Consider the following 26906-nt stretch of genomic DNA (forward strand, 5'->3'; position numbering starts at 1 on the left):
TTTGATCGTCCGCTGTGCGAAAACTGTAAGTCTGATCAATTAGACAATACATAGGACACTATTCCAGAAAAGTCTGAAGGTCTGTGCCAAGTTTGGTGGATGTAGCTTGAAAGCTTTAGGCGGAGTTACAGTCAGAAATTTTGGTCTTCGTGAAGGGATTTTGAAAACAATTTTTTTTGAATAACAGTATGTTGGCTTGGTCAAACCAACATAATAAGCAACTCACGTGGCTCTTCATTAAGTGCAATACCTAGATTAAGAGATCTACCTTTATCTCCTAAAACTGTTTGGGTGTCAGAGATTGTAAATTGTAGAGATCACAAACGTAGTGTAATGGTCAAAAGTGTCCACCCCAAGTCTCTTTGATATTCTGGTCCCTAGATATGAGTCTTACCTTCAATGTAAGTGTATGGGACTTTTTCCACCTGAGTATTCATCCACCAGGCAAAATTCCTAATTCACTTAGAAAAATAACAACACACCTCTTCTCAACAAGCCACACGATTTGAGGTATCATTTTTGTCTGTAGCGCAAAAGGTGCAGGATGAGTTATGTGACAGAATAAGTAGGGAAAGGGATTTGAACAAACCTCTAACCTTAGGTATAAGCAACAGCCTTACTTAGCCTCAGCAAACACAACTGATTAATATTGTTTGCCATCTGAGTAAAGGATTTTTGGTTTGATTTAAAAATATTGAAAATTGCCATCTTCAGGATACTATAATCGACTTAGTGTGGTGCAGAAAGAGCAAGCGCTAACTTAGTAGGAGAGTGGGCCTGGATGCCAGTCTATTTCAGCGTCACAATGCCAAGCCAGCAAGGCTGAAATAGACTGGCACTCGTGCCAAAAGTCAAGGCAATTAAACTCAACGCCTGCACCGTGAACAGGCTGAGCAAGCCTAGCTAATACAGCAGAAAGCACGGGGGCAGACACACTTCAACCTGAGCTAAAACAAGACTTGAGACATGGCCAGAAATGCACTTAAAACCACCGCAGACCACGTATGGAGGACAAAGTCATGATGTAGATTCAAAGTATGTGTTTTGGTGTAATTTCCTGGGAAGTGAGCAATCGGTCGGCTATTTTCAAGTCATTTCAACGTGTCATTCTGAAGAACTTGCAACATGGATGGTGTGCTGTCTTTCTTGCTGTATTGGCTACTTTGAGTGTGCATGTGAGTGTGGTTGAGGATCCTGCGAGGCGTTTTCTTCTGCTCCAGTTGCTGTGTGATGGTGGTAGAGCCTGAGAGGCAAATCCCCTTATAATGCACAGACACGTACATAGAAAAACACACTGCAAGATACTTGACTGTGACCCAAAGAGTACTGCAGTCCACAAACTGCTTTAGACAGACCATGCTTAACCATGCAGGAGAGTCCTCATTTACTCCCAATTGTACATTAACCTAAAGACACTCACAAACCTAACAAAACATACAGCACAATTGTTTTTTTTTTTTTTAATGGCTGAAACCTTAAAAAGGTCTTATCCTAGACATATGACCACTTGACCATTTTCCACAGACCTTTGGAATAAACAGATTGTTTTTGCTAATTCTAATTAGTTTTTGAAATTCACACAATAGATGGCTGAATGGACAGTGCATAGTACTTCAAATACTTCAATTAAACCGATTAACCAAAATGGACACTACAGTGTCTAAACCCATAACCAAACAGGTCTAGAACTGAATAATATGAATTAGAGTAGCAATAAAAAGTATGTGAACCCTTTTTAATTAGCTGGTTTTCTGCATTCATTGGTCATAAAATGTTATCTCATCTTCATTAAAGTCACAAGTATAGACAAACACAATGTGCTTAAGCTAACAACACACAGTTATAATCTTTCATGTCTTTATTGAACACATCCCATTAAACATTCACTAGGATTTAATAATTGGTCGATCCTCCTTTTGCAGCAATAACCTAAACCAAGCATTTCCAGTAGCTGCAGGTAAGACCTACACAACGTTCAGAAGGAATTTTGGACCTTTCTTCCTTACAGAACTGCTTCAGCTCAGCCATATTCTTTTTTTTCCCCAATTTGGAATGCCCAATTCCCAATGCGCCTCGTGGTGGCGTAGTGACTCAATCCGGGTGGCGGAGGACGAATCTCAGTTGCCTCCGCACCTGAGACGGTCAATCCACGCATCTTATGACGTGGCTTGTTGAGCACGCTACCGCAGAGACGTACCGCGTGTGGAGGCCCATGTTATTCTCCATGGCATCCACGCACAACTCACCACGCACCCCACCGAGAGCGAACCACATTATAGCGACCACGAGGAGGTTACCCCGTGTGACTCTACCCTCCCTAGCAACCGGGCCAATTTGGTTGCTTAGGAGACCTGGCTGGAGTCACTCAGCACACCCTGGATTTGAAATTGCGACTCCAGGGGTGGTTGTCAGCGTCAATACTCGCTGAGCTACCCAGACCCCCCCCGCTCAGCCATATTCTTAGGATGTCTGGTGTGTTCACAAAACTTTTTCCCAGTAGTGTTGTTGAGTGTCAAGGTGGTCTTTGGCAAACTTCATGCGCACAGCAATGTTTTTGTTGGAAAGCAGTGGCTTCCTTCGTCTGTTTAGTGTCTTCCGTATAGTAGACTCAAGAACAGAGATGTTAACCAGTTCCAGTGATTCCTTCAAGTCTTTAGCTGTCACTCTAAGGCACTTTTTTTTTTTTTACCCCTTGAGCATTCTGTAGTGTACACTTTGAATTATATTGGCTGCATGGCCACTCCTAGGGAGATTAGCCACAGTATTAAATCATCTCCATTTATACATAATTTGTCTAACTGAGGGTTAACTTTGTATCCCTTTCCAGCTTTATGCAAAGCAACAATTCTTGATCGTAGGTCTTCTGAGATCTCTTTTTTGTGAGGCATGGTCCACGTCTGCAGATGCTTCTTGTGAATAGCAAACTCAAAATGTTTGAGTGCTTTTTATAAATCAAAGTGGGTCAAACCCACACCTCCAATCTCGTTACATTAATTGGATGCCAGGTTTCCCAACTCCTGACTCTAATTAGCTTTTGTAGACATCATTAGCCTAGGAGTTCACATATTTTTTCCAACCTGCACTGTGAATGTTTGAATGGTGTATTCAATATGTACAAGAACAATACAATAATTTGTGTGTTATTAGTTAAAACAGATTGTGTTTGTTCATTATTGTAACTTAGATGGTCAAACCAGATTTTAAGACAAATTTATACATAAATGCAGTTAATTCCAAAGGGTTCACATACTTTTTCTTGCCACTGTGTATTAAATTATGCCCACACATTTTAAATATCATTTTTGTCACTTTTTTAGCCCTGTGCTCTGGTTAATTTCCGACCCCGGTCCTCCTGACCCAAACTCATGCTACTGGTTGCCAAGAAGCCACAATGATAGCACTTTTCGGGGCATATGAAGCTGACACTGGAAAAAGTATTTTAACTTTGAAAATAATGACATCACCTTTAGGACTTTACTATTTCACAAAATGAAAGAAAATAAGAGATGAAGACAAAGAGGTGAGGGAGGAATGTACTATTGATGAGAGTTTAAGGAAATAGATTGTGACACTCACAGCATTGAGTTTGTCTGTTTTTTTGGTCTCTGGCTCTTTCATAGTGGAGGCCAGCAGCTCGTCTCCTTTATAGTCTCTATAGAGCTCTGCCAGCGTTTCACGTGTTTCCAGATTGGTGCTTTTCAGATGGTAAGCTGGGTCCAGTTTGGCTTTCTCTTCATCTGTAGGGGAAGAAAAATGTCAATAATGCCAAAGTCACAATTCATTAAAATCACTAAAACAGTCTGTACCAATTTACTTGAAGCCTGCATAGCATGCATTACAAAAGTATTCTTTTTGCACTTTAATACAATCATAGTGCCATAATTACAGGAATAGTTCACCCAAAAATTATAATTCTCTCATCATTTACTGACCCAAAATTTAATCACTTTCTTCTGCGGAACACAAACAAAAATATTTTTAATGATGTATGAGGTGTTTTTGTCTATTCTGTTTAGTGAATAGATTTATAGTAAATAAGGACTTAAATTTTGGCCTGTTTCTCACTCAAAGCGATCTTATCACTTCAGAGTGGATTAAACCATGTGAGTGGTTTGTGTTACTTTTATGCTGCCTTTATGTCCTTTTTGGAGCTTAAGAGTTTTAGACACCACTGACTTTTATATACACTGCATATTATATGGACAAAAACACCTCATACAGCCTTCAAAATATATTCGTTTGTGTTCCGCAGAAGAAAGAAATGTGTAAGCATGGTTAAGTATTTATTGTAATGTATTATAATTTTAGTTACATGTATGAAAACATTTAATGGTTGACAATGTGTATTATTAAGTATTAGTATTTATAAGTAAGCCATTCATCAGTTAGTAACTATAAGTCAGCCATTTGTAAGTTAGTAACTGTAAACAATTCGTAAGTTAGTAAATATAAGTCATTTGTAAGATAGCAATTATAAATAAGCAAATCGTAAATGAGTAACTACAAGTAATTTGTTAGGTATTAGACGACTATTATAATGCATTCTCTAAACAGGCTTCAAGCAAAGTGTTACCAAGTAACATAACAGAGGATGTTTCATATTCATAAATGGAAAGAAAAAAAAAACTCTGGTGTGTTTACATTTTTTGAAGATTACATTTTTCAGTTACACGTTATGTAAATCAGCCATATATCATATGATCTTCTAAAACAGATTCGCAGACAGTGTTGCAGTGTTGTCAGTAATATGGATCTTTCTGGCTAATTTAAGATTGACTGGTCAGGGAGTACTGTCTGCAGTACTTTTTTTTATATGCTTTTGAGAACATTTTGGGATTCCAAGGTCTCAATTCTTTAGGTATTTGCAGCTGCGCCACCTGCCCTGTACAATTTTTGGGAGTAGCATACATCCCCCTAAAGCGGCAGATACTCTGGGAGTGGTGATTATTGCTTTTGGAGAAGGTCATGAGGCATCAGTGTATTACTCCCTGCTAATTCAGAGTCTGGGGCACGGAGCTTCAACTTCTCTCAAGAGATTATGGGAGAAAGATTTAAACTTGGTATTGGAGGAGGGAGTATGGACTAGGATTCTAAAAAACATCAAGTCTAAATCTAGAGATGTATGGGTGCACCTTATGAAATGTAAGATTTTACATTGATTCTATTGGACCCCCTCTAGATTATATAGGCTTGGTCTTGACACACCCACCTGCTGGCGATGCCAATCAGAAGATGGGGACACAACCCATGTTTTTTGGTGGTGTGTTAAGATCCAAGAATTTTGGTTGAGGGTTCAGAGTTTTATGTGTGACGTATTGGGCACTCAAATTTCATTTCGCCCCAGGCTCTGTATTTTAGGCAATGGGGTGGTCATCAATATAGGGGATAAGTACATAAAAAATTGGGTCCTAGCAAGTGTTATGATCGGCAGACAGGCCATCCTTAGGGGATGGAAGTCAGCTGGAGCGCCCTCATTTCAGGAGTGGTGCACAGAGACGGGCAGGGTGGCGGAATTTGAGGTGGTGTCATATAGAAGGCTAGGCAACCGGCAGCTATTTGGCATTTTTGGAGGGCTCTTGGGGAGGGGCAGTGGAGAGGGACTTATAGTTTTAAATTATTATTATTTATTATTATATATATATATATATATTTTATTATTTTTTTATCTGCGTGTGTACTCGGGCTTTGGCCACAGGGATGTTTGCTGGGGGTCGGGGTGGGGTTGGGGATTGGGAGGGGGAAGGGAAATAATGGGGTTTAAAGGGGATGACTCCATACATGAATGTTTTTCTTTGTTTTTCTTTGTTATTTGTCATGCTTAAGGAGCAACCAATAAAAATGTTAATCTGAAAAATATGGTTTTGAGAACATCACACACATGCCTTCGTGAATTCACATCATTTGCCCTTCACACTCCATTGATTAATTCATTATGCACAGTGAGTCTTTAGTGCGCTGGGTTCTACCTCAATTAACTAAATTTCCTAACATCATCATGGTCGCACTAATACAAGTTATATGGTTTACATAATGAATTTTAAAGCAGGGAAAGGTGCCTGCATCTAAATGCCTCAACTCTCACAGGTAATGATTGGCAGGGAATGATGGGTAAATGTGAGCTTGTCTGAATTTTTAACCAAAATCCTATCAATCAGAGCTTGTATTCAATCAATAGATAAAAAAAATAAAAAATAAATCAATACATATTTCATTGAAAATCTAGTAGTTCTTTGCTATGGTTTGCAAAGCAAATGTTCTTTAGAAGCAGTTCTTAATGATTCGATCAAACCGACAGATGAATCAAATGAATAGATGAAGTGGTTCAACGCAACAAATTGTCCGAACAAACTGATTCATTAAAATGAATTGGACTTTGAACTCAACTTTGTAATAGATTCAAAACGCTTGGAATTCAAACACAATACTGAACTCACCAGGGTCAAGGACTTTCATATTGTTTTTCACATGGAAGAAGTTGGAGACATTAAATTTGTCTAGATTTGTAGGATCCTGAAATATAAAAGGACAAATTGAAAGGTTATAGGACTATGTTACATAATAGAACAGCTGACAAACTATGTAGATTAGGGGTAGGCAAAATAAATGTAAAAATTATTTCATAATATACGTATAAAATTTGATCAGTAACAACATGCATAATGATATATTTTGTAGAAAGGTGATTAAAAAAAATAATGAAATATCTTTTTGATGTAAAACTTTGGAAATATTTTTTATTTAGAAGAACAGTCATGTAAATTGCATTGAAACAACTTGATAAAATAAATATAAATATTTGCATAATGAATATAATTAACATTTATATTTTAATAAAATATCAATTAAATAAAAAAAAAATGAAATCTGCTTTGGATATTTTTTTATTAATGTCTATTCCCTACCATGCGGTGGCACAACAATAATTATGACAAACTTTGACAAATTTCTACCAGTTTACCATTTCAATTTATATATCACTATTCCCTAATGCAGACAATATCATTTATAAACCTATAAAATCATAAAAAGTCTGCACAATTGTAATAAAACTGCTCGTATCATATTTTCCATACAGAAAGACTAGCAAACGCACTGTAATAGATTTGTTTTGGCATTGTTTTATCAGTTTTGTGGAATTGTTGCCGGCTGGACAGATTTGGGGGAATGCCCACTGAAACGCACACTCACTGAGGACAGTTCAGGACCTTGTTCCCATCTCTCTCTCTCTGCCTTTCTCTCCCCCGCTCTTTGTTTGACCCACCGTAGTATCTGTTACAAATAGGTCAGACAGAGAAACTGTATCCCAGCAGGGCAGGACAGTTTCTGTCTCTCAGCCGTTCTATTTAAAATAAACTCCCACTCAGTCATCTCAAATACTGTTCCTCCCTCTAAAACACCCCCAGCTTTCCCATCCGGCCCCCAAAATAACTGCTGTCTCTATCTAAAAAACTCTTTAACCCTTAAAGCATGCCACCCAACACCATCTTGACCTGCCTATCCTCTAGATCCAGTGATAGACACTTCCAAACTCCCACTCTAACCAATAAACTATCTAATCTCAGCCTAAAATAACTGCAAGTCCCTTTCTCTTTCTCTGAACACTCCCGTAAACACTCTCCCTGACCCAAAATAAACCATCATTCAAGGACATGACAGGAGGTCTTTCTTTGTAACAACCCCCTTGCCTCTCAGATTACTCGACAGCATAGGTCAAATGTACACAGAACACTGATTCAGTTTACAGTGCGTTTCACACACGTTTATATTCACATTCACATTTATGCATTTGGCAGACACTTTTATCCAAAGCAACCTACACTGCACACAAGCTGTGCATTATTCCCTGGGAATCAACCAATGATCTTGCCGTTGCTAGCGTCATGCTCAACAAGTTGACGTTTATCTAGACTTCCATTGTTTTCATATAAAGCTAATAATAATTGAGTGGCTGTGGCTAAGGTGGTAGAGCGGGCTGTCCACTAATCGCAGGGTTAGCGGTTCGATTCCCGGGCAAGACACTGAACCTCATGTTGCTCCCAATGGCAGGCTAGCGCCTTGCATGGCAGCTCTGTGAATGGGTGAATGAGAGACAGCGTAAATCGCTTTGTAGAACCGCTAAGGTTAAAAAAGGTGCAATATAAGTGCAGACCATTTACCCTAATTGTATAATTTTAAGAACAGAAAAAACAAATACATTTTTTTTTTCTCCAATTGAAGCCATCCTTGAATGTTCTCAAAGGGAGGTAAAATTTGCTCAGTTCCAAGGATAATTTGAATCCAAACTATAGTTAAGTAAATACACACACCCACATACACGCTTTCATTTTGTATACAGTACACTAGAATCATCAGTCTTATTCTTATAAAACACTTCTAACTCCTTGCATCTCTGTTTCTCGCTTTAACACACAATTACATAACCTAGAACACAGATGCAAAAACACTAGTGTAATGCGTAGATTTGTTGACAGAAATCTGACCCTTGTTACATAAGTTTCTTTCTAACACTCAAAAAAAAAAAAAGACAATCGCCAAATGCAGCTGGAATATTTAATCCCATCATTTTAGTAGCAGGCTGTGATTAGTTCATAAATTGTTTAGTTCCTCGATCAGTATTTCATTGTTGAGACATGTTTATGTAATGTATTATTTAAGGAATGTTGCGGATTCAATGCATTTTAAGCTTCCATTTTATCGCACTAAAGGTGATGTGTATTTTTTCAATGTTAACATCCTTTCTCCTTACTTTATATGCATAGACTATAAAGTAACTATAAGTAAGCCATTTTTAAATGAAAAAAAAGCTTACTTATATTCATAAGTTAGTATCTATAAGTCATAAGTGAGCAAGTCCTTGTTTACAGTGCATCCGAGAAGTATTCACAGTGCTTCACTTTTTCCACATTTTGTTATGTTACAGCCTTATTCCAAAATGGATTAAATTCATTATTTTCCTCATTCTACAAACAATACCCCATAATCACAATGTGAAAGAAGTTTGTTTGAAATCTTTGCAAATTTATTAAAAATAAAAAACAAAACAAAATCACATGTACATAAGTATTCACAGCCTTTGCTCAGTACTTTGTTGAAGCACCTTTGGCACCAATTACAGCCTCAAGTCTTTTTGAGTATGATGCTACAAGCTTGGCACACCTATTTTTGGGCAGTTTCTCCCATTCTTCTTTGCAGGACCTCTCAAGCTCCATCACGTTGGATGGGGAGCGTCGGTGCACAGCCATTTTCAGATCTCTCCGGAGATGTTCAATCGGGTTCAAGTCAGGGCTCTGGCTGGGCCACTCAAGGACATTCACAGAGTTGTCCCGTAGCCACTCCTTTGTTATCTTGGCTGTGTGCTTTGGGTCGTTGTCCTGTTGGAAGATGAACCTTCGCCCCAGTCTGAAGTCCAGAGTGCTCTGGAGCAGATTTTCATCAAGGATGTCTCTGTACATTGCTGCATTCATCTTTCCCTCGATCCTGACTAGTCTCCCAGTTCCTGCCGCTGAAAAACATCCCCACAGCATGATGCTGCCACCACCATGCTTCACTGTAGGGATGGTATTGGTCAGGTGATGAACGGTGCCTGGTTTCCTCCAGACATGACGCTTGCCATTCAGGCCAAAGAGTTCAATCTTTGTTTCATCAGACCAGATAATTTTGTTTCTCATGGTCTGAGAGTCCTTCAGGTGCCTTTTGGCAAACTCCAGGCAGGCTGTCATGTGCCTTTTACTGAGGAGTGGCTTCTGTCTGGCCACTCTACCATACAGGCCTGATTGGTGGAGTGCTGCAGAGATGGTTGTTCTTCTGGAAGGTTCTCCTCTCTCCACAGAGTAATGCTGGAACTCTGTCAGAGTGACCATCAGGTTCTTGGTCACCTCCCTGACTAAGGCCCTTCTCCCCCGATCGCTCAGTTTGGCCGGGCAGCCAGCTCTAGGAAGAGTCCTGGTGGTTCCAAACTTCTTCCATTTACGGATGATGGAGGCCACTGTGCTCATTGGGACCTTCAATGCTGCAGAAATTTTTCTGTACCCTTCCCCAGATCTGTGCCTCGATACAATCCTGTCTCGGAGGTCTACAGACAATTTCTTGGACTTCTTGGCTTGGTTTGTGCTCTGACATGCACTGTTAACTGTGGGACCTTATATAGACAGGTGTGTGCCTTTCCAAATCATGTCCAATCAACTGAATTTACCACAGGTGGACTCCAATCAAGTTGTAGAAACATCTCAAGGATGATCAGTGGAAACAGGATGCACCTGAGCTCAATTTTGAGTGTCATGGCAAAGGCTGTGAATACTTATGTACATGTGATTTTTTAGTTTTTTTATTTTTAATAAATTTGCAAATATTTCAAACAAACTTCTTTCACGTTGTCATTATGGGGTATTATTTGTAGATGTTTGAGGAAAATAATGAATTTAATCCATTTTGGAATAAGGCTGTAACATAAAATTTGGAAAAAGTGAAGCGCTGTGAATACTTTCCGGATGCACTGTATGTAGGTTAGACAAGGTGTTTGCTATTTTAACTCTAAAAAGTCTGTTCGATAAAAAACTTTCAATGAATATTGGCAGTCGACCTCTAAAATTAATCTGGTACAAATCCTTTAAAATTCCATGTTTCCATGTCGTGTCATAGGCTTTCTCCAAATCAAAGAAGACAGCTACAACGTGTTCTTTTCTGGTAAAGTCGTCACGAATATAGCTTTCAAGACAAATAAGGTGATCTGTAGTGCTTCGACCTTTTCTGAAACCACATTGGGCATTACTTATGTGGTGTTTAGATTCCAGTATCCAGACCAGACGATCATCGACCATCCTCTCCATTGTTTTGCATAAACAACTGGTTAAAGCTATAGGGCGGTAGTTTATGGGGTCGTTATGGTCTATTCCTGGCTTTGGAATAGGTATTATTTCTGCTTCATGCCAGGCAGATGGGATTTTTCCCGATATCCAGATGGAGTTAAAAATTCTAAGGAGCATTTTCAGGGCAAGGTGGGGTAGATTCTTTAAAAATTGATAGTGGATTTTATCCGGCCCATCAGCTGTGTTGTGGGATTTTTATAATGGCTCGCTGTAGTTCTTCCATAGAAAAAGGTTGGTTGTATGGCTCTGTGTTACTGGAGCCGAAGTTAATCTTTTCTTTTTCTTGTTGAGCAAGAAAAGTTCAAAAAGCAGGAAGACGAATTGTTTTTGCTAGAATGTTTGCAATTTCTTGTTTTGAAGTCAAGAGTGTGCCGTGCTGTTTGATGTGTTTGTTTGACCGTTGTTTTTTTCCCTTCATTTTCCATATCAGGTTCCATATTTTGTATGATGGAGTACTTGTTGTCACGTTGGAAACGAATCTTCTCCAGCTTTCCTTTTTTACTTCATTTATAATTCGTCTTGCTCGTGCTCTACTCATCTTGAGTTTGATAAGATTTTCAGTTGATGGATGTCTGAAGAACAGTCTTTCAGTTTTTTTCCTCTCTTTTATAGCTTCCTAACATGTATCATCAAACCATGGAAGTCGTCTATGTTTTATGTTTAAAGATGTTCTTGGGCCTGTATCATTAGCTATAGATACGAGCGTTTCAGTGAAATTTTGCATAGCATCTGGGCTGTCTTTTGGAAACAGAGTTTCTCATGACAGAGGGGTTGAAATTGATACCAATTTGCCATCTTTGTACATTTGTTTCTTCCTCTCTGCCTTTGATGGTTACAATGATTGGGAAATGATCACTTACACAAAGGCCATGCCAAACTTTCCATTAGAGGTCTAAAAATAATTCAGGCTGACAAATTGTTAGGTCGATTGCAGAGTACGTTCCATGTCCTGGATGTAAATAGGTATTCAATCCATTATTTAAGACATAATGTGTGGTTATCTATAAAATCTTCAATCTTCTCTCCTTTTGTGTTACAGTGATTACTGCCCCACAAAGTGTTATGACTATTAAAATCTCCCATGAGAATAAAAGGAGATGGGAGCTGAGCGATAAGGTGATCTAGGTCCATGTGTGTCAAGTTAAAATTTGAAGGAATGTAGATAGAGACGAATGTAATGGTTTTCTGCAAAGTCAGGCATACTGCTGTTGCCTGTAGTTTGCTATTAATATTTATATGACTATGGATCACATCTTTTCTTATTAAAATGGTTGCACCACCGGAAGCCAGCTCATCACTGGGACCGAAATTTTTAAAAGAGAGAGTACTGTCTGGTGGTAATTGTGTTTCTTGAAGACATATGGCTACAGGGTTAATAACTGCAGCTAGATACTGCAGCTCCGTAAAATTTGCCCTGATACCATGACAGTTCCATTGGATGATATAATTTTCCATTACCTTTTAGGGAGTATAGGGACAGTTTTCTTGGTTCTGCCTTTAGGGGATGGACTTCTACTATGGTATTCATTCTCTTTCATTTCCACATCTTTTGTTTGTTTTGTCTTTGAGGCTTCATCTTGGGATACTTTTGATTGTGAAAACTTGCCTTACCGTTGTTTTTATTTGCCTTTTGGTTTCCTGTTATTGAGCTCTGACTGGAGTGAATGTCATTTAGAAGAGTTTCGCTCTGGGTTCCTGTGTTCTTCATTTTTGGGGTAATATTACTATGGTTAACGGTTTGGGGTTTGTCTTTATGCATCCAGGTGATATCTGTCTGGCAGTCTATTGTTCTCACAGCTTTTTTTGCAACAGAGGCAAAGGTTTTATTCAGCATAAAAACAGGGACGACATCCAACATTTTCTTTGCTTCGAGGTAACTGATTTTCTTAGTACACCTGATCTTCTATATTTCCTTTTCTTTGATCCACATGGGACACTGTTTTGATGCAGCTGAATGGTCACCTGAGCAATTACAATATTTTGATAGTTTTTGACAGCTCCCTTTGTCGTGGTATGTTTGTTGTTGCAGCCATTAGATCCATGGCCGTATTTTTGACAGTTGAAACACCACAGAGGGTTGGGTACAAATAAGTCCACTGGAACACTTAAGTATCCAATTCTAAGTTTATCTGGAACTAGCGGTTTATTAAAGGTGAGGATGTACGTATCAGTTTTAATCGTTCGCTCTTCTCTCTTGATTATTATTCTTGTGACATTCATTACTCCTTGGGTCTTGAGCTAATGCGTTATTTCTTCTTCATCCACATCATCCAACACTCTAGTTCGGATTACTCCTTACTGTAGTTCAAAGTTGGATGAGGAGATGTCTTTATTTGAACTCCCGCTAACATGCTGGCATGTAGCAGATTTTCAGCATTGGCCTTTTTACTGCATTCCACAAGAATCTGTCATACATCGTAGTCCCGCTATTCCTGCAATACCTTTTTGTATAGCGAAAGGGGAAAGCTTGATGATTGGAGAATCTGGAGCAGCAGCTTCAATGATGATGAATTTTGGCCAGTCAGCATTACTCGGAAAAAAAAATCAGCAACAAGTTGCTCAATTTACTTGACTGACCCTTAGCCAACGCCTACTGGGAATCTGAGAGATATCTGATGTTCAGCTATCACAGAGTATTCCCAGGGCATGTCTTGACCAGCCGATTGATTGGATCGAGCCATTCCAACCTCCCGCCTAGGTGAAGTAGGAGCCAAAGTACCATGTTGAAATAGTGGAAGCAACAGCAAACCACATTTCTCAGAGACCAGGATCTCTTCCTCCACCGACACGGGTCGCAACTCACGGCAAATGAGTCGTCCTTTTCCTTATTTCTTATAACAGAAATGGGATAATAAGGATCTATTTTACTCCAGGTCTTTACAAGAGTGATGGAAAAAACTTTTTGCTGTAACCCTAGCAGGGGGGGCTTGAGGGTTGTTCTCTCTTGCCCAAGGAGACGACCCTAGCACTACGAAGGGAAGGTGCGTGCCACTGTTCCTTTCACAGGCTACCATCATAAAGATGGGTCCCGAGCCGTACCCGGTATAAGCCATTCATAAGTTAGTAACGAAATAAGCCATTCGTTAAGTTAGTAACTACAAGTAAGCCATTTGTAAATTAGTCACTTATTAGCAATTTCTTCCACCAAAACATAGACTTTTGAAAACACTTTCTAGTACCGTGTACTTTGGAAACTGATAATGTTATGAAACTGTAAACTGAGTTTTCAAATGTTTTTTTTTCTCCCCTCTTCTCCCCGAATTTGCCATGCCCAATTACCAATGCTCTCTACTTCCTTGTTACTTGCAGTTACTCGCCTCAATCCGGGTGGTGGAGGACGGATCTCAGTTGCCTCTGCTTCTGAGACTCCAGGGGTAGTAGTCAGCGTCTTTGCTCGCTGAGCTACCCAAGCCCCCTCTAAACTGAGATTTCAAATGAAAATGTAAGTGTCGACGCGGCCTAAGACAAGATGATTTAGGTCTGTAGTGAAATAGCAATTTGAAAGTTTGTGATGACTATACTGTATAAATATATACATTAACGACTAAAAAAACCTGAGCAGATAACTTTGATGTATTATTGTGGCCTGTGAATTATTCCCTCTCAGGGGAGCCTAAGGAACTGTCAATCAAAAAGCACTTTAAACTGACCCCGGATCAGCCTGACTGTCTCTCTCAACAGCTGTAATCACTCCATTGCATGTGAACAGGCTAAACAGTCAACATGACATTTCACAACACACTAATCATACAGAAAGCACAGTATGTTCAGTCCCATCACACGTGAACATGCAGGCACACACATGTACAGTATTTAAGGGATAACACTTTGTCCAAATACTTAACATAGGCTGTGTCTCAAAACATAGTTAGCTGCAGACTTATAATCAAATGTTTGAATGCACCTATGATGCCCAAAAATGCTGTCGAGATATGTTTTGAGATGCAGCCATTAATGAGCAATAATATCCCGTTATAATTACACTTTAGCATATCACTCTCTCCCCTCTTTTATAAACACACACACTTTGCATTCATCACCTGTACTGTGATGAGATCCTGGCGTGTGAAGGGCTCATCCGTCAACAAATCTTTATAACTCTTTGTCTTTATGTTCAGCTGATCCACTGCCTAGACAAAACACACATTTACAGGATAATGACTGCTCATGTACTAGTTTGTGTTTGCTTATGTTTGTATGGTCTCAAAGCTAATGCGTGAATTATCAATTTGGTTGTCAGTTAACACAAGAGTAACACATGTGACACTACAATAATGCAATAAACATTAAAGGGGTCATGACATAATTTTAATATGTTCCATGAGGTTCACTTATAACAGTAGTAAAGTCATATATTTGTAAAATGTGATAATTTTCCACCCTCATTCTGACCCTCTGTCAGAAACGCTCTGTTTTGGTGTTGCTTCTCTTGTAAGACTTGACAGTAAATGCCCACTGGTATTATTGGCTCTCTGCTGTTGGATGACTGCTCTCTTCTTGCCATCTCAAAGCTCACCACTTCTGGGCAGGGCAACAGAAGTAATAAGATAAAGTAGGCATTGATGTTTTGTTGTGGAGGCAGTCAGATGCAAATGTCTACCACAGTGTGATATCACAATGTGGAGGAAGTAGGGAATGACTTCAGGGAATGCCTGATTACTGTTTTTCACCATAATTTTAACAATAGTTTACAGTAAAAAGTATGTATTCATTCTCTTGTTAAACATAATATACAGTAAAATCATACTTTTTACTTCTAAAAACAAAATTAACAATATTTCACCTTAAAATTACATGTATTCGTCTTGTTAATATATATATATATATATATACTATACTGTATATGTTAAAGGTGCACTCAGTATTTTTTCCCTATTAAAAAGTTTTACTCCTAAAGAAATTAATTATAATTTTGAAACATATGTATAAAATAATGGCCACTCACATGAGATGAGGACTCTGGTCATATCTGTAACCTTATAAAAGCTGTTTTATTCTACATGGGGCAGGGGCACCCTCATGGAGGCTGCCATTTTAGAATCACATGACCAGCTGAAAACTACTCGCTTAATCTCAGTAACCATCTTGTCACTCTTTGATTAAATTAATCATGACAGTGTTTCCCATTAATTGACTAGACTCTGGTGGCCCGCCATGGTCTCATAATGAACTGAAAACATTTTTACACTTTTCATCTAAAATATATTTGCACTTCTCAATATCATAATACCTTCATTTTCTATAGCCATTCAAAATAATAGTAATAGTAAATGAAGGTACACTCATGTCATCAAATATTTTATTTTAGTACATGGACATTCAAAAGAATGTTGGAAATTGTTATTTATTTATATATTTATGTTATGCTAATAGAGTGTCTTTTTCACTGTATTAAAGTTTGCATTCATAGTAACACTGTTTTGAACCCTATTATTCCACAACACTAGCCTCTTAATTTTGCTCTCAAAGTGCACCAGATGGAAGTATTTAACTTTAAAATGTACAAAATGAATGAATTTCTACAATGGCATCTTTAACTGAAAACTATTGATTTTTAATGACGTTAGAGGTCATAATGTGTCAAAACTGGATTGTTCTTGCTTTTTTGCAATTAAATAGTTTGATGTATGTCTCTCCATATATATACATACTCTAACTTTCAAAACTTTCTTCCCAGACCATGTAGAGACACTAAATGGCAAATACAGACAACTCAGAAATCATTTGATGTCACAACCACATTAGTGACCACATCAACATGACCGCACCGTTCTGTTTAATTGTTTTTTCGTTTCACAGGTTTTGAGTGCAGATAGGGTGAAATGTCCATTTTCATTTTTGAGTGAAAGGTACAGTAACAAAAACAGGTTGTTAAATTCTAAGGATCAGACAGAGGGTGGAAAATGATCATGAATTGGACATTTAACTACAGTATTTTTCATGGGGGGCGGGGGTAATGCTCTATAAGTCTAACATTTGACCTCTTTAAGTTTAGCACAGGTAACTTGGCATATATATGCAAACATTCAAGGAGGCCCTTGAAAACATGTAGAATGTGGTGTGTTTTACCTCATATGAGAAAACATTGCCCGTGACTTTGTTGGCAACAATGTGGGAATTATTTGTGAACACTGTGTACAGCACAGGACAGTGGTACTTCCCTAAAATACAGGAGAGAATGAGACAGTGAACACGAAGTGCAGATCACTTCAATCCATTATCTGTTTTCATTGCCACATATTGCTGTTGACGCAGGCCAGGTAAGAGGATCAAGAGCATACGCATGCACGCGCACACACACAGACACAGACACACAGATATTTACCTTCATTGTTTTTGCTAAAGTTAAGCTTGATGAGGGATTTGGCTTCAAGCTTCTAAAAAGAGAGAGTGAGAAACAGGAAGTTATTAGTGACTGTGCCTGAGCTCAGACACACCTACATTTTCAATTACAATGTAATTACACTGTGAATGTCTAATTACTCTAAATTATTTAATATGAATTGGCTGATTCATACAGGACCTGTCTGGGCAGTGATGTGATCAGACTCTAACTGAGTAGCATTCATTTAAACGACATCAAGCACACCCAATGTGCTCTGGGGCTAGTATGGTTTTAAAGGAATGAAAAGGTAAATTCCTGTGTCTAATGATGTGTTATTGAGATAAGAGCAGAGGAAGACTTTAATATATTAGTTAAAGTGCTGTTATAGTGCTTGGTCATTAGTTTTTTAACATATAAAGGGTTCCCACTCTTTTAAGCCAATTAAAGGGATAATTCACCCAAAAATTTAAATTCTTTCATCATTTACTCACCCTCATGCCATCTCAGATGTGCATGACTTTCTCTCTTCTGCAAAACACAAATTATGATTTTTAGAAGAATATTTCAGCTCTGTAGATCCATACAATGCGAGCAAATGGGTGCCAAAATGTTTACGCTCCAAAAAGCACATAAAGGGAGCATAAAAGTAATCCATACGCCTCTAGTGTTTTAATCCATATCTTCAGAAGTGATATGATAGGTGTGAGTGAGAAACAGATAATATTTAAGTCCTTTTTTGCTAGAAAATTTTCTCCCTGCCCAGTAGTGGGCACGTATGCATGAAGAATGTGAATCACCAAAAACACAAGAAGAAAGTTAAAGTGGAGACTGACTGAGCAGGGAGGAGAATTTATAGTAAAAAATAGCTTAAATATTGATCTGTTTCTCACCCACACCTGTCATATAGCTTCTGAAGACATTGGTTTAACCACTGGAGTCTTATGGATTACTTCTATGCTAACTTATTTTGGAGCTTCAAATATTTGGCACCCATTCACTTGCATTGCATGGACCAAAAGAGCTGAGAAATTCTTCAAAAAAACCTTAATTTGAGTTTAGCAGATGAAAGAAAGTCATCCACAACTGGGATGGCATAAGGGTGGTGAGTAACTGATAAGAGAATTTTAATTTTTGGGTGAACTATTACTTTAATTTCCATAACTTTTATGGTCATTTTAAAAATCACTTTATAGAGATTTCACTATAGAGCAATTTCTAGCCTCTTAAATATTTTAGAGCTAAGCCCAACTAGAAAAGAAATTGCACACACACACAATAACCCAAATAAACATAAATTGGTAAAGCAGAGCACAAGAGAGCACATGTTGTCTGCATGGACCTCAGTAACATTCACTTTAACACACACTCCTATCCTATCCTGTGTTTCCTATCGCCCCTCGTCAACATCCTACTTACAGTCCTCCTTTCCATCCAGCAAGACAAATTGATCATGCATATTTCAGACAACATACTCACAAAGGCATGTCAAGACATGAACTCACTCTGATGCAGAACTACAAAGATTAATGGATGAATAACAGACGACAGCCATGTGTTTAGACAGATACGGAAATTTCATTTTCACAGACAATGATTCTAAATATAAAATCATAAGCAATATAGTGAGAGTGAGTGTAAAAGAACAACCAACTGCACAGATACACAAAATACAAAGCAGTAACATGTTCTAGCAATGGTCTGAATTAAAACCATACCTTTTACTATATAAACAAAGCAAAATTATCTAATGTAAACGTAACGGAAAATGAGCATGCAGCTACTCCTATTCACAACAAATTCTGAGTTTAATACAAGTTAAGCTCAATCAACAGCATTTGTGGCATAATGTTGATAACCACAAAAAAAAAAAAAAAATTAAAAAAAAAAATAAAACAACTTTTTAGACTTGTCCCTCCTTTTCCTAAAATAAAAAAAAGCTAATATTTCCAGTGAGGCACTTACAATGGAAGTGAATGTGGATGGCCCATAAACATTAAAATACACTCTTTAGAAAGTACTGCCACAAGATGTAAACAATATGCGTTAACATGATTTTAGTATGATAAAATCGCTTACTAAATTTGACAAGTTTTTTGCCATGACGAAGTAATGCCATTAAACCCTAAAGCGCCCATAAAAATTACAATTTAATCAACATTACTACTAAACTACTGTACTACACAAGTTTTAACAGAAGAATTAATGTACAGTTGAAGTCATAAGTTTACATACACCTTAGCCAAATACACTTAAACTCAGTTTTTCACAATGCCTGACATTTAATCGTAGAAAACCTATCTTAGGTCAGTTAGGATCACTATTTTAAGAATGTGAAATGTCAGAATAATAGCAGAGAGAATTATTTCTTTCAGCTTTTATTTCTTTCATCACATTCCCAGTGGGTCAGAAGTTTACATACAGTGGTGTGAAAGTGTTTGCCCCCTTCCTGATTTCTTATTTTTTTGCATGTTTGTCACACTTAAATGTTTCAGATCATCAAACAAGTTTAAATATTAGTCAAAGATAACACAAGTAAACACAAAATGCAGTTTTTAAATGAAGGTTGTTATTATTAAGGGAAAACAAAATCCAAACCTACATGGCCCTGTGTGAAAAAGTGTTCGCCCCACCTGTTAAAACATAACTTAACTGTGGTTTATCACACTTGAGTTCAATTTCTCTAGAAACACCCAGGCCTGATTACTGCCACACCTGTTCTCAATCAAGAAATCACTTAAATAGGACCTGCCTGACAAAGTGAAGCAGACTAAAAGATCTTCAAAAGCTAGACATCATGCCAAGATCCAAAGAAATTCAGGAACAAATGAGAAAGAAAGTAATTGAGATCTATCAGTCTGGAAAAGGTTATAAAGCCATTTCTAAAGCTTTGGGACTCCAGAGAACCACAGTGAGAGCCATTATCCACAAATGGCGAAAACATGGAACAGTGGTGAACCTTCCCAGGAGTGTCCGGCCGACCAAAATTACCCCAAGAGCGCAGCGACGACTCATCCAAGAGGTCACAAAAGACCCCACAACAACATCCAAAGAACTGCAGGCCTCACTTGCCTCAGTTAAGGTCAGTGTTCATGACTCCACCATTAGAAAGAGACTGGGCAAAAATGGCCTGCATGGCAGAGTTCCAAGATGAAAACCACTGCTGAGCAAAAAGAACATTAAGGCTCATCTCATTTTTGCCAAAAAACATCTTGATGATCCCCAAGACTTTTGGGAAAATACTCTGTGGACTGACGAGACAAAAGTTGAACTTTTTGGAAGGTGTGTGTCCCATTACATCTGGTGTAAAAGTAACACCGCATTTCAGAAAAAAGAACATCATACCAACAGTAAAATATGGTGGTGGTAGTGTGATGGTCTGGGGCTGTTTTGCTGCTTCAGGACCTGGAAGACTTGCTGTGATAAATGGAACCATGAATTCTGCTGTCTACCAAAAAATCCTGAAGGAGAATGTCCGGCCATCTGTTCGTGACCTCAAGCTGAAGTGAACTTGGGTTCTGCAGCAGGACAATGATCCAAAACACACCAGCAAGTCCACCTCTGAATGGCTGAAGAAAAACAAAATGAAGACTTTGGAGTGGCCTAGTCAAAGTCCTGACCTGAATCCTATTGAAATGCTGTGGCATGACATTAAAAAGGCAGTTCATGCTCGAAAACCCTCCAATGTGGCTGAATTACAACAATTCTGCAAAGATGAGTGGGCCAAAATTCCTCCACAGCGCTGTAAAAGACTCATTGCAAGTTATCGCAAACACTTGATTGCAGTTGTTGCTGCTAAGGGTGGCCCAACCAGTTATTAGGTTTAGGGGGCAATCACTTTTTCACACAGGGCCATGTAGGTTTGGATTTTGTTTTCCCTTAATAATAACAACCTTCATTTAAAAACTGCATTTTGTGTTTACTTGTGTTATCTTTGACTAATATTTAAACTTGTCTGATGATCTGAAACATTTAAGTGTGACAAACATGCAAAAAAATAAGAAATCAGGAAGGGGGCAAACACTTTTTCACACCACTGTACATGTTGTTAGTATTTGGTAGCACTGCCTTTAAATTGGGTCAAATGTTTTGGGTAGCGTTCCACAAGCTTCTCACGATAAGTAGCTGGAATTTTGGCCCATTCCTCCAGACAGAACTGGTGTAACTGAGTCAGGTTTGTAGGCCTCCTTGCTCGCACACGCTTTTTCAGTTCTGCCCACAAATTTTCTATCGGATTGAGGTCAGGGCTTTGTGATGGCCACTCCAATACCTTGACTATGTTGTCCTTAAGCCATTTTGCCACAACTTTGGAGGTATGCTTGGGGTCACTGTTCATTTGGAAGACCCATTTATGACCGAGCTTTAACTTCCTGGCTGATGTCTTGAGATGTTGCTTCACTATATCCACATAATTTTCCTTCCTCATGATGCCATCTATTTTGCAAAGTGCACCAGTCCCTCCTGCAGCAAAGCACCCCCACAACACGATGCTGCCACCCCCATGCTTCACGGTTGGGATGATGTTCTTCGGCTTGCAAGCCTCGCCCTTTTTCCTCCAAACATAACGATGGACATTATGGCCAAATGTGGTTCAATTTTTGTTTCATCAGACCAGAGGACATTTCTCCAAAAAGTAAGATCTTTGTCCCCAAGTGCACTTGCAAACTATAGTCTGGCTTTTTTATGGCGGTTTTAGTGAGCAGCCTTTCAGGTTATGTCGAAATAAGACTCATTTTACTGTGGATATAGATACTTGTTTCCTTCAGCATCTTCACAAGGTCCTTTGCTGTTGTTCTGGGATTGATTTGCACTTTTCGCACCAAACTACATTCATCTCTAAGAGACAGAATGCATCTCCTTCCTGAGTGGTATGATGGCTGCGTGATCCCATGGAGTTTATACTTGCATACTATTGTTTGTACAGATGAACGTGGTACCTTCAGGCATTTGGAAATTGCTCCCAAGGATGAACCAGACTTGTGGAGGTCCACAATTTTGTTTCTGAGGTCTTGGCTGATTTCTTTGATTTTTCCTTTATGTCAAGCAGAGGCACTGAGTTTGAAGGTAGGCCTTAAAATACATCCACAGCTACACCTCCAATTCAGTACACCTCCTATCAGAAGCTAATTGGCTAATTGTCTAAAGGCTTGACATCATTTTCTGGAATTTTCCAAGCTGCTTAAAGGCACAGTTAAGTTAGTGTATGTAAACTTCTGACCCACTGGAATTGTGATATGTTCAATTCAAAGTGAAACAATATGTCTGTAAACAATTGTTGGAAAAATTACTCATGTCATGCACAAAGTAGATGTCCAAAACGACTTGCCAAAACTATAGTTTGCTGATATGAAATCTGTGGAGTGGTTAAAAAATTAGTTTTAATGACTTCAACCTAAGTGTATGTAAACTTCTAACTTCAACTGTAAGTGCTTTTATAAAATTATAAGCTTCACATTTCTGCATTTAAACATTTGGCTCATTCACTTCCATTGTACGTGCCTCACTGTAACCTTGAGTTAAGATTTTTAAAGAGAAGAAATTCATTTTTGTGGTAATCAACATTATGCCACAAATGCTGTCGATTGAGCTTAACTCGTACTGAACCCAGAATATTCCATTAATCTGTTTATAAGGTTAAAACAGTTAATGACACCTATTAAAACACCTTTGTGTTAACACACAATACACAACACAATAATTATGAAGAGTTCTATGATAATACTTTCTGTCCAAAATGTGAAGACACTACAGTATAGTTTGAAGTGTTCACAATTAGAACACTATGTGCCAAATAACCATAAAAAAACAGACTGTTAGATTCTAAATTCTGATTCCATGGTCGATGCGGGTGTAAAATTACTGCAAAATCACACCTGTGATTGCACATTCTATATTAATGCATCTATGTTGCTGGGCAACCACAAACAGATAACAGATGACCTATATTACTTGGCGGAAGAATTTTTTATTCTAATATATTGGTGTCTTTTATCATAATGCTGTTCCCGATGTTATATAAAAGCAAATAATATTATTAAATAAAGCTTATTGGTTTATTTAATAACACCTTATTAAACTTGATATGAAAATGTAGTGTGAACTGCAAATGAAAAATACACCACTTCACACTATTAAGCAAACACAGGACATCGTACCTCACACCCAAGAAATAACCAGTCTGTAAACAGTCACACAACTCTTGCTGATGCTAGTGCAAACTGATTATGCATGCAGCACACACACACACACACACACACTCAAAGATCCTATAATTCCTATTCCAAAAATTAAGAGAGCAGCAGTGTGTGTCCAGTGAACTGATAATACAGCAATTTACACCCTCATCCAGCTCTGGCATACACAACATTCTTAGCCACTATCTGCAAGCAAAACATCAAATCAACGGAATTGTAAAATATCTTTATATAGCCTCAATAATGACTTCTAGATTAGCGAAGTAATATAGTATTTTTCCCTCTAAAGCAACAAGTAAATGTATTTTTGCAGCTTGGCTACACTCCATAACATAAAAATTCAACTCAAAACAGTTTGTCAATGATCCAATAACATGATGATAATGAAATACAAGCTAGATTTTAGGTTATTCTCGTTTACTTTTTTCACAGCAATACTTTCTCGTGCTTTGAGGGTGAATTTCATAAAGAAATGTCCCATCCACCCCAAAATCAAAATTATATTCTGCATAATGGAAATGATGCCTACTGTTAGGTACATTACGATTTTTTGCATTGTGACAATTAAGCACAACAAATACTACCATCTATGTATACCTCCAACTGTACTTTAAATATGTTATTTACATAATATATTATTGTTTAGTAATATGACATTTTCTTGCACTACAGTAGGTTACTGGTAATTGGGAAACATGGTTGCCAAATTGTATAATAATGTCAAATCACAATGCAAAAATTCTTTGGTCCTAAAAATATACTTTTTTGGAGCTGAGAGACCTTTTTAAAAACAATGCTTGCATCCCATAATAACATAAGACTGTTTGATTGAATGTTTCTTCTAAAATTCACCGCAGTGCTCTTCGCAGCACAAGTGCAAAAGAGATTCTGGTTTGTAGCTTTGGAAGCTCTGGAGCGCATGAACTAGTGCACAGATGACATCAGAGTTGATGATGTTGTGGTTTGCTTGGCATCACACAATGTTTGCCTTTCCGTGAGTTGAGGGCATACTCCTCAAGTGGAGTCTGACGACCTCTAGTGGCTAAAAGGAATCTTCCAGGTTCAATTTTAGTTAAATCAAAATTAAAGTTTTGCTGCTTTTAGTCCATATTTATTAGCTTTAAGGCCATCTATATGCTAGTGTACTTCTAAATGTTGACACAATTCATTTTCAGAAGATATACACATTTAAAATCTGCAGTCTCTCTCTTCCAGCAAAAAAGACCCAGAAAAATATATGACTCACAATGTACTGCAGTCATTTTGACCAATCAAATGCTTTCTAGGAGAACAACCCCACCCCCTCAATCTCATTAGCATGTCCAGCTTTGTTCTAACTGCCGTTGATCATGACTTCACAGGGCACTTAGAAGGGTGCACAATCCATGCTGTAGTATCGTTCCAAAAAGGAAATAACCGTCCGATCAGAAAACTTGAAAAAGCGATTACATACACAAGGATGAGAACTTCACGGCTCTAGCTCAGTGTGTCTGTCTGATTTGAACATGCAGAGTGGCAAGATGACAAGCACACACCTCTGAAGCTGAACTAACACAGGTACTCGAAATTTTGCACTTGTGCTTAAGAAATCTCGGTTTTGTTCGCTCTTTGTCTTTATGAATTTTTTGCAGTTTATTATCGTTCAGTAACACACTGATGTAGTGATTGATGTATGTCCATATGAAATCATACACGTTCTCCTCAAAATCCCAACACCGCAACCTAAGAATGAATGGACGTACGCCGCAACAACAGCTGTGCTTACTTGCCAACGGAAGTAACGGCCATATTTCTTGCTAAGCATCACGGGACGTAGGAAAAAGGTGTATAAGAATTACTTCAAAATTTAGTTTTAAATGACTGTTATCACCTTTCAGCCATCTGAAACTCTCACAGTGGAGGCTAATTGTCTTTGAAGGTAATAGGACATAGGGATGATCACTGCTGAATGGGACATGCCAAAGCTGGGATTGGATGCAAGGAAACTCGCTGGAGTTTCTTCATATGATTAATGCAGCCATTTTTCTGTAAGTGTTTGTTACTCTTTATGTTTAGTGTATCGTGGTTTAAAACATGGATATATTTCAACGTTTTACTCGCTTGTTCCTCATTCATCTGCATTGACAAGCACACAGCTCGAGCCTCATTGCAGGCTGGTTTTGTAGAAACAGATCCATGTAGTCCTCAAGTCAGCGGAAAAGTGGTCAGACTTCGGCAGATTGCTTCCCCGGCTGAACACCGGCTCTCTCTGGTGTGAGAAGCAGCACAGTGTGTGTTGCTTTGCTTTGCCGGGCGCTGCGATGTAAACTAAAGCCTATTGGATGTTTTTCAAAAAGGCACAGGCTGTTCGTCAAGTCCCGTCCCAACTACATGTATCAGTAGGAAATATGTCAACAGGCTAAAGAAAACTGCATTTTTCAAGGCACTTCAGGGGGACTTTAGGTTCAATTAACAGCATTTGCAGCATATTGTTGATTTAAAAAAAAAAATCATGCCTCCTTTATTTAAAAGAAATAAAATAAAAATAACGGTTATAATAAGGCACTTACAATGGAAGTGAATGGGGCCAGTCCACAGATGCAAACATTATACGTGTATAATCAGTCCGGACACTCTGGCTGCTCAAATCGGATTTCAAATGGTCTTTTGCGTCTCTCTTAACACGACACACAACGATGACGTCAAAAATCGGTGACTGCAGCACAGAACATCACAATATTTACCAGCCTCCCTACCGTTGAGTTTTTCTTGTGCGACAGAGGAGTTCTGCACTGCGACTGGACAGGGCACTTATTTGGAGAGCGAGATGATGCACCTCCATTTTTCCCGCATCTGTTTTGAAAGCATCGTCACATGGGTACGCCTACATCGTTACGAAAGCAACCCATGCAGATAGGTTGGTTATGTCTGAACGCGCAAATCTGATTCGATCACTTGCAATTAATAGTGCGGACAGTCTGCCTGAAAAGATTAGATTTGAGAAAAAAATCCGATTTGCCTGCAGTCTGAACATAGCCATAGAGCTTAAAAGCTTATGTGTGGAAATTTTTCGATGTTAAAAATCTTTCTTGCATCCTACTTTAATATGCAGTCAACTATAAGTACGCCCTATGTAGGCTGATTTGAACACTGTGGCACTTCTGTTTATTTGAGAAGCTAGTCCAGCCCAGCTACATTGGCTCAGTCAATGGTGTGTTTGGGGCAGGACTATCTTTTTTTTACAACCAAAGGAAGGGGGGATTCTGGAACAGTGATTATTATTTCAATTACGTTTGGGTGGCACTAGTGGCGCAGAAATTACACACTGCAGCTTTAACCGCAAAGATTTTACGAAGTCTAATTGTCACTGTCAATAGGAATGAAATGAAATACCTCTCCAGTTATTGGGTTGGTACCAAACTTCTTAAGCCAAGGCACTATGCTCCTAAAGAAAGAAGAGAGTTCGTTGTTTTTCTGGTATCTTTTGGGCCATGTCATAGAAAGCAATAATGAACACCAGCTACTATAACATACTGATTCTCCACC

General features: G+C 38.4%; 1 protein-coding gene across 1 annotated transcript in view; it reads right to left on the minus strand.

Annotated features, from left to right (window-relative positions):
• LOC127439678 (RING-type E3 ubiquitin-protein ligase PPIL2-like) overlaps nucleotides 1-26906 on the minus strand; it is a 54899-nt gene that overhangs the window by 26667 nt on the left and 1326 nt on the right. Inside the window, exons 5-10 of the mRNA XM_051695926.1 lie at nucleotides 26754-26805; nucleotides 17191-17242; nucleotides 16935-17026; nucleotides 14906-14995; nucleotides 6435-6510; nucleotides 3577-3737 (exon numbers count right to left, since the gene is read on the minus strand). Coding sequence (XP_051551886.1) covers nucleotides 3577-3737; nucleotides 6435-6510; nucleotides 14906-14995; nucleotides 16935-17026; nucleotides 17191-17242; nucleotides 26754-26805 — 523 coding nt within the window. The remainder of the gene's footprint in view (nucleotides 1-3576; nucleotides 3738-6434; nucleotides 6511-14905; nucleotides 14996-16934; nucleotides 17027-17190; nucleotides 17243-26753; nucleotides 26806-26906) is intronic.

Source organism: Myxocyprinus asiaticus, chromosome 4, assembly GCF_019703515.2.
Source record: "Myxocyprinus asiaticus isolate MX2 ecotype Aquarium Trade chromosome 4, UBuf_Myxa_2, whole genome shotgun sequence".
NCBI lineage: Eukaryota > Metazoa > Chordata > Actinopteri > Cypriniformes > Catostomidae > Myxocyprinus > Myxocyprinus asiaticus.